The sequence below is a fragment of the Bidens hawaiensis genome, unplaced genomic scaffold (genome assembly GCF_021521415.1).
Source record: "Bidens hawaiensis isolate Kalapana, Puna unplaced genomic scaffold, B.hawaiensis_p1.1 tig00016458_1, whole genome shotgun sequence".
Taxonomy (NCBI): domain Eukaryota; kingdom Viridiplantae; phylum Streptophyta; class Magnoliopsida; order Asterales; family Asteraceae; genus Bidens; species Bidens hawaiensis.
This window is the reverse complement of record NW_027492507.1, coordinates 54,781-63,507: the sequence shown is the minus strand read 5'-3', so window position 1 is coordinate 63,507 and position 8,727 is coordinate 54,781. Positions and strand designations below refer to the sequence as shown.

General features: G+C 32.9%; 1 protein-coding gene and 1 pseudogene across 2 annotated transcripts; both read left to right on the top strand.

Moving 5' to 3' along the window:
- The first annotated feature begins 659 nt into the window (after positions 1–659).
- LOC143551472 (putative F-box protein At1g67623) lies at positions 660–4,049 on the top strand. The gene is made up of 3 exons (XM_077041896.1): positions 660–1,016; positions 2,866–3,031; positions 3,529–4,049. The coding sequence occupies exons 1-3, from the start codon at positions 871–873 to the stop codon at positions 3,931–3,933; spliced, it is 717 nt and encodes a 238-aa protein (XP_076898011.1). The 5' UTR covers positions 660–870; the 3' UTR covers positions 3,934–4,049.
- Positions 4,050–6,977: 2,928 nt separating this feature from the next.
- On the top strand, positions 6,978–8,283 carry LOC143551485 (TLC domain-containing protein At5g14285 pseudogene; annotated as a pseudogene). Its single transcript, XR_013138506.1, has 2 exons — positions 6,978–7,367; positions 7,526–8,283. The product of XR_013138506.1 is annotated as a TLC domain-containing protein At5g14285 pseudogene (transcript).
- Positions 8,284–8,727: the final 444 nt, after the last annotated feature.

Here is an 8,727-nt window from a genome sequence, read left to right as displayed (position 1 = left end):
AGTTCCAAACCCAGAACCAAGTATTATAAAAACCCGACTTTTGCACCTCTAATGTCACCATACTGTCTACAATCACGAAAGTAAAATAATTTTTTACCATTGAATGTACCGAGTGACTAGACTTTGTTGATCGTTACAATACACTATAGGTGTACAAAACCGGTTTTAAACCCAAACAGAAACGGCTTGGTCAACGGCTAGTCAGAACCGGTTTGACTCAAACCTGTTCTGTAAATAAACCGGTTTAGAAGCAAGATAGGCCGGCCTGGTCAAGTCGGTTCGATCGGGTTTATAAACTGGTTTTTCTCAAATCGGTTCGGTTTTAAAATCGGTTTGATAGATTTTAAGAGAAACCAGTCTTGAAACAGACGGTTTAGGTGAAACCGGTTTTAAACCCAAACCGTTTCGGTTCAGTTTACCTAAAACCGGTCCCAAACCGGTTGTTTTTACACCTCTACAGACTACAATACACTCTTCTTTAAGAGGCCCAATTTGTATTAGGGCTTTAAAATTAAAAAAAATTTACTTTTATAATAATAATATATCAAAGTAACCAAACACGTCACCGTTTAGTTGGTCAATGTTAAGCGGTGGAACACAACATGGTTGCCATTCAAGACTCTCTTACCATCCACATATACATATATTATTATTATCATCATCTCTGTATCTACACACATACCAAATTCAGAAATCTAAATCTTCTAATATTAATATCATATATTCACATCTTCATTTTCCATTTATACAATCTGTTACAAACAGTTAATTAATTTTGTAACACTTGTTGTTACATGCAACAAGTTAATTAATTATTTTTGTAACATATATTATTATAAATTTTGATCATATGTTTGATTGATCGGAGATATGGAGAGTATGGATACAGATTGTAATTCATCGGCTTCTTCGGTTTCTTCGATAGGAAAGATTGATCTTCCGGGTGATTTGTTAATTGATGTTCTTGCTCGTGTTGCATCATCTTCGTTTACGGATCTTTTTAATGCTAAATTAAGGTAATTTTTGTTTTTTGTGTATTGGTAGTTTTAAACTTTTAATTACGGGTGTGCATGGGTCTGTTGGTTCGGTTTTGGGCCGAAATTGACAAAAACCGAAATTTTGGTTTTGGGTTTTTCGTTTTTTTTAGTTAACTTTATATTGGTAGTTTTAAATACGGGTGTGCATGGGTCTGTTTGGTTCGGGTTTGGGCCGAAACAGAACAAAAACGGAAATTTTGGTTTTTTGGTTTTGGGTTTTTCATATTTTAGTTGGGTTGGGTTTCGATTTTGCTATTTGGGCTTGAAAATTTCTGGCGGTAAAATGTTGGGCAAAATTAATAAATTTAGGCCTTAATTTTTATTGTTAATTAAGAATTTATTTGATTAATATACATTTGGGCTATAATGTATTTAATTAATTACATGCAAAACCTAAAGGAAAGGAAAGCGTCTATTTTTGTTTCAGTTTGGCTAAATCATTTTGTTTTTTCGGTTTGGGGGTTGGGATCATTTTTCTCGGTTTCATGCACAGCCTGGCTGTAGTACTAATAAGTATATTTCCTTTTAAGTAGTACAAATCATGAAAGTAATAATGTCAATTTAGGAATTATTTGGGAAAGTGGTGAATTTTGGAGAAACATAAAGAGATCTAGTAGTAATTTTCATTTTTACTTTTTAAAAAAAATCGGATTTCTAGTATGATCAGACTTAAATCTCGAAAATTGTTAGTTCTGTCACAAATTTTCCAAAAGCTTTCAGTTTTATAGGTTTGATCTAGTTTCCATTTGGATTTGAGATACAATAATTTATTCCCATAACATTATTGAAAAAGTTTGGGCAAAGCCCTTTTTGTGACAAGTTTCTTGAATAAACTTGAATGTTCTTATCAAATGAGGTTTAAACCTTATTGTAACGTTAACGTTTTTTACGGTTACAGAAATCATATATACATATACGGTACGCATTGGTTACATAAAAAGAAATCGTATATCCATTTATGGTACATATGGATGACGTCGTAAAATATCAAAATCACGTAGTTTATGGTTTCGTATTATTCTATTTCAAATGATGTTTTAATGCATGTTGGCATGTTAAAACAACTCTAAAAACTTTTATCTATTACTATAAATGGATTATAAATAATTTATACTCCATATATGGTAACTGTGGGCATAACCAGAGGAATCCAATTGTAGCTCAACCTCGATTAATAAAGGTATTTCTTTTGATTTGACGCCAAATATTTGGCGGGGAAAGTAATTTAAGTGAATTTTAGCACGCTTCTATTGGCGATCCTTTGAGCTACTAATGATAAAGTAAAAAAAAAGTTTTTTTTTTATTTGAACTGTGAACTTTTATAAACACAGACACCAAACAACAACACAACACCCACGGGCCACCCCCACAAGCCAAAAAAAGTTGATTTGAATTAAGCTTAAGTATATTTTCATAATAATTATTATGAATAATTATCAAAAGATATTATAAGTGCTATTAGATTTAGATTGGGGATCTGAAAAAAAGCTAAAAACTTTGTGATGCATAATTATTTTGGTATAGGTGTGCTATCCATCCAACTAATTAATTTTTGTGGGACAATTGATAATGTTATCCTAATATACAGCTTCCTTTAACCTTTTCTTTTATTTTAGTGTTCTTGTGGGGCCATCAATAGAAACATGACATGAATGACAGAACATGTGTTTTGAGGTTGAACATGTTAAGAAGTATCCTAGACACTTTTGGGTTGTGACATTGGTTTCATTAGACAATGAGTCAACTTGTTTGTTTTTATTTTCTTTAAAAATAACTTTGGGATTGAAAAGTTAACGCGTTGTTGTTGTTGTTGTTGTTCATTGTTTAGTTGTAGGGATTTTCTTGGTGCAGCGGAAGACGAGTTCATCTTTCAACATGTTTCAATCGACAAATTTCCGGTTATTCATTGGTTTCCTCCAAGTGAGGAATTGCTTTTGTTCTTGAATCGATGTGTTGACACAGGGAACCCGGAGGCAATGTTTAGACAAGGAATGGTACGAAATGATTTTTAATTTTGTATTGTTAACGTTTGTGGCATTAAATTTTGTAGAGATGTATATGAGCCCAGTCAAGCTCGAGCTTGACTTATTTGGATCTTTGTATCCAAAGCTCAAAGCTTGGCTCGTAAATAACTTTTCAAGCTCTGGCTCAACTCATTTATTATTTATTAGTTATATTTTTTTTCCTTATTTATAGACATACAATTATTTTTATATATTTATAATATAACTTTTTATACATAAGATTATACATCTATATATTATTTAGTTAAATTTTATCATAATCATACACATAAAAATATCAATTATGTATAAATACAAAAGGCTTGTTTATTAATCAAACTACAATTTAGGCCAAGCTCGTTTAAGTTGAGCTCGATTTAAGCTTTTAACGAGCCATTATTGAGTACTCTTGACTTGGCTCGACCCATTTACCATTTAAGAAAATGCTAGTCATCCATATAATTTATTTTTACATTCAAATTTTATAGATTGAGTTCTTTAGCCGTGCGAGAATCGAACCAGGACTCGAGTACTTGAAGCGTGCAACCGAGAAAGGACATGTGGAGGCGACATACGTGTATGGCATGATCTTACTCTCTCGAGGCGGTCAATCGGGTCAACAAGGTTTAAACATTCTAAATTCAATGAAGGTGACAAGATCTAATTACTTGAAGTTACGCGAATGCCGAGCTAAAATCAAAACAATTATACGCGAAATGTGGATTAATAATTCGATTTCGCTAAATGAGGTTACATGCAAGTGTCAAGAAAGAAACATGTTTGGTATGAGAAAAAGAAAGTTTGAAGAGGAGGAAGAAGTTTTATGTTGTGATGCTTGTGGTTGGTATCTAGAGGTTCTCTCATTTTGTAAAATAGTGGATGGTGTTGTTTAGGAAGTTATCAAGTTGCATATTGTTTTTAGGTCATTTAAAATTATGATTGAATAATATTATTTGGTGGTTTTAAGTATTGTTATGTAACTTGTAAAATATGCAGTAGGCCATTTAGAATTGTGATAGTTAAACTATATATTAGAAGGCATGTTGCAAATATTATATAGCATTTTACAGTTATTAAAGAAAGGAATATTGGATTTTAATAATCCCTATTAAATGATATTGGCCGATAATAATCTCTATTCGTTTTATCGTCACCGGCGGTCCCAAATTCAAAAATGTTCGATAATAATCCCTATTCGTTTTATCGTCACCGGCGGTTCCAAATTCAAAAATGTTGGCCCCCAATGGTCCTCGTTAAATTTGACTTAACGAAGTTATAGTTTTTTCTGAATTTCAAACCAATTTTTTAGGGCTTTTGATCGTTAGGAGGATACGAGTCGGTTGGTGTAAAACTTAGCTCGAAACAATGATCCAAACGACTTGATTTTGATTAATTGTAAGTTCAAACATCCGAATTGAAGCATTGTTTCGTCATTTTGAAGCACTATTTCAAACTAACACCAATCGACTCGTATCCTTCTAAAGATCAAAAACCCTAAAAAATTGGTTTGAAATTCAGAAAAAAATATAACGTCGTTAAGTCAAATTTAACGGAGAACCATTGGGGGCCAACTTTTTTGAATTTGGGACCGCCAGTGGCGGTAAAACGAATAGTGATTATTATCGGCCAATACCATTTAATAGGGATTATTAAAATCCAATATTCCTTAAAGAAATGATGATTTTTTTGTGACTTTTTGTAATATGTTTGGCTATACTTAGTCCTGTCTGGTAAGGCCGACAAAAAAAATAGGAGGTTAAGGGTTTAAACCGTGTATAATGCAATATTTAGTCGTTCAACAAAAAGACAAAAAAAAATAAGAGGTTAAGGTTTCAAACCGTGTATAATGAAATATTTAGTCAAAAAAGAAAGGACTGGCAAAAGAAACTAAACCTAAGAAAAATTTACCCAAGTATGATATAAGTGATACCGATCCAATTACCCAAGTTTTATACACTTTGTTATGAGATGAATTTTAATAATTTGAACAGGTATGAGCCGGATATGACATTAGGTGATAACGATTCAATTATTTGATTTATACCTTTTTTTTCTTTAAATCTATTTTCCTTTATATACTTAGTATATAGTAATCTACTTATACACTTTGTTATTTTGTTATGTTTCTCTCTTCGTTGATAAATAAATATACATGAAATCTAGAATAACACTAAATGTACTTCAGAACTCCAATAAGTAATTTTAACTAACTAACAAACATACTTAATACCCCTTAGTATACATAATAGTAGTGTTGAAAAATCCCGACTAGTCACCGATTGATCCTCGATTAATCACTAGTCTGTATTTCACTGATTAATTTTGGGCTAGTCGGCCAATTAACCAGTCAATGGTCAAATCCGGCCAAAATCGGCGGTTTCCGGCAATATTCCTATCAAAATCAGCGGTTTCCGGCGAAATTCCAACCAAAATCAACGGTTCCGCGTGAGATTTCAGCAAAAACCAGCGGTTTCAAGCGAGATTCCAGCCAAAATATGTTTGTGTATATATAAAACTGAAAATTACATATAAAAATATATGCGTGTATATATAAAACTGAAAATTACATATAAAAATGTGTGTGTATATATATAAAACTGAAAATTATACATTTACATCCGATCCGATTAATCCTGATTAATATCTAGTCCTCACCCCACCGCTCGACTAACAACTAGTGATTTTTACAACACGATGAAACCCAATAGGTAATTAGCAATAAGGTACTCATTGGACATTAGTCTTAATATAAGATACAATTTTATAATCAGATATAGAACTGAGATTATCAATATACCCGTCTCATTATTAAGGTGGTACCGCGAAGTAGGTTTGCTTCTTCATGTACATTGTACGATATCTACTCTTCTTTTCTTTCACATGGACTCGTGGGGTGCAAATGCCACCCATCACATGTGTGGACTGTGGACCAACAATAACTAAAAAGATATCTAGGGCATTCAACTAGAATATATAACTTAAGTACTTAACTCATAATCATCATCAAGAAAATGGTTTATGAATATTTAGTTTTAAAGTATATTTATAAATTCATTAACTAATTTTATAGAATATTATAGAATAATGATTCAAGGTCGTCTAAGCATGAAACCAACTTGTTTAAAGCTTTATTTCTAAAGATTAAGCTAGGTTCGCGAATAGTTTTTAAAGCTTGAGTTTAGCTAATTTATTTTATATATTTATAATCTAGCAATTTATTTATATGCATTTATAATTTTATATTTATATAAATTAAATGCGTAAAATTATCTAGTATATTTATTTTAAGTTTACTTTTCGTTATAAGCTAGTGACTAACCCACTCGCTGTGACGGGGACGTGAAAATTTGGTAGGAATCGTTAGACAGATAAAAAAGTTTGAATAAAATAAACCTAAAAAATATGGAAAAATAACAAAAATAATTTTAAAAAAAGAAAAAGAAAACGGGGGATGGGAGTTCAAACCATGGAAACTAGTAATGTAATTAGTTTATCGAGAAAAAATTATTAGAGTCTAGGGGTCGTATGATAACTTTATAAAATTCAATGGTTGATACATGAATTTTTAAAATTAAAAGTTTCAACTTTGATCAATTAGCCGATGCTAAACACAACTTAAGAAACATAGCAACATAGTTCCAACTTTCAACTTATTTTCCTCTACAAAATGTGTTTTTTCCTTAAACATAGTATAACCCAGTTAATTTTCTGTTAATGTAACTTTGAGGTATTTTGTTTCTATACGTAACATTTTTTTCACGTATTTATATTTCTATAAAGTCCAAAATAATATTATGACTTATGATAACGAGTTGATTAAATTTAAGACTTAAGAATATTCCATGAGCACATGGTATAACTTATAGATTGCAATATCCTAATGCGTGTTATATTTGCTATGCGCAATCTTTAATAACATCCACAAACCCATTTTTTTGTCATCTAGTTTTAATTCTCCTTCATCCATTGGTTTTAAAAAGTTATCAAACCAAACCGAACCAAACCAGACCCGTTTAGCCACTTTCTGGCTAAAGGTTCAAGATCGAACTCTCGTCCTCCTCCACTTTTCAGGTTAAATCGGTCAAACAAGTCAAGTTCTACAAACCATCTTCACCTTTTGAATCTAACAATACTCGAACCACCGTAAACACCCCTACCCACACTTCTCATCCTGGTCAACTAGCTTTGGCATGTGCCAAACAAGCCAAGGGTTTTGGCTTGTAAAGACAAGGTACAACTTCACAATATCGTCCAGACTGCTTCACACCGTTTTGTTTTCTTGAACTTCTACTGACGCGCATAATCAACTACGCAATTTTTTGTCCTAGTGTGGCAGACTTCAGTTAACATGATATAAGTATAGGGATCTGGCTTGTAAAGACAAGGTACAACTTAATAGTATCGTCCATACTGCTTCATACTGGGTTTTTTTTCGTGCACTACTGCTACTGACGTCCAGAATCAGCTACGCGGTTTTTCGTTAAGCAAACATCACTACCATAGAAATTCCAAATCTTGGTGACTCATCAATACCAATTTTCCCTCTTATGTATACTTTTATATATTTTATAGGCTATTTTATACTTTTTAAAAAATGGGATACCAAAAAAAGGCTAGATGCATCAAGTTGTTTAATATCTATAGCTCGTGGCACACCATCAATTATTCTATCAATCTGTGCAAATTTCCTACACACACAACACCATTTTGCATCCCAAAACACACCACTCCAAATCCTAGCATTTGATTATAGCATTGCATACTTCATCATAGACACGTCACATTACTTAATATTCACCCCGAATGACTATCTATTCATCGCCCACCACGTGGCGGTCCTCTACGTGTTCATAACATGCCGGTTTGTGGTTGGTTATGGCGGTTTTGCTATACTAATCCTTCTCATGCTAGCAGAGGTCACTAGCCCCCTTCAAAACGCGTGGAGTCTTACTAGGTACCGGGAAGATGAGGTGGCCGTGGTAGCGCGGTTGTATCGGGTGGTGTCACCTTATTTTTATGGGGTTTACACTATGGCTAGAGGGGTGTTGGGGCCATTGTTTGTGTATAAGTTGATGGTGTTTTACTTAAATGGTGGTGGTGTTGGTTTAGTTCCTATGTGGGCTTGGGCTTCTTGGATGGTTGTGATTATGAGTGCTATTTTGGTTAGTATATTGTGGGTGTATAGTCTTTGGTTAAATTATTTTAAAGAAAGAAGTAAGATGAGGAAATTAAATAAGATATAGATTAGATTATAAAAACTCTTTAGGGATTTATATTGTTTTGTGTATAAAGATATTTATTTGTATGATATTGGTGTACTCAGTGTTGTAAAAATCGGTAATCGGGCAGTGAGGTGGGACTAGCGATTAATCGGATCGGACTTGGTATATATTTTTCAGTTTTATATATACACGTACACATTTTTATATGTAATTTTCAGTTTTATACATAAGCATATTTTGGCCGGAAATTGGCTGTAATCTCGCTAGAAACCGTTGGTTTTTGTTGGAATCTTGCTGGAATTCGCTGATTTTGGTTGGAATTTTCGTCGAAACCGCCGATTTTGGTCGAATCTGACCGTTGATCGATTAATTAGGCGACTAGCCCAAAATTAATCAGTGAAGAAGGGACTAGCGATTATTCGGGGATTAATCAGTGCATAGTCGGGATTTTTACAATATTGGGTG

Bases quoted from the DNA above. Each gene is read 5' to 3' on its own strand.
- LOC143551472 (XM_077041896.1), top strand. From the start codon at position 871: ATGGAGAGTATGGATACAGATTGTAATTCATCGGCTTCTTCGGTTTCT. The intron at 1,017-2,865 runs GTAATTTTTGTT...TTCATTGTTTAG, and splicing joins CTTTTTAATGCTAAATTAAG to TTGTAGGGATTTTCTTGGTG. The intron at 3,032-3,528 runs GTACGAAATGAT...CAAATTTTATAG, and splicing joins CAATGTTTAGACAAGGAATG to ATTGAGTTCTTTAGCCGTGC.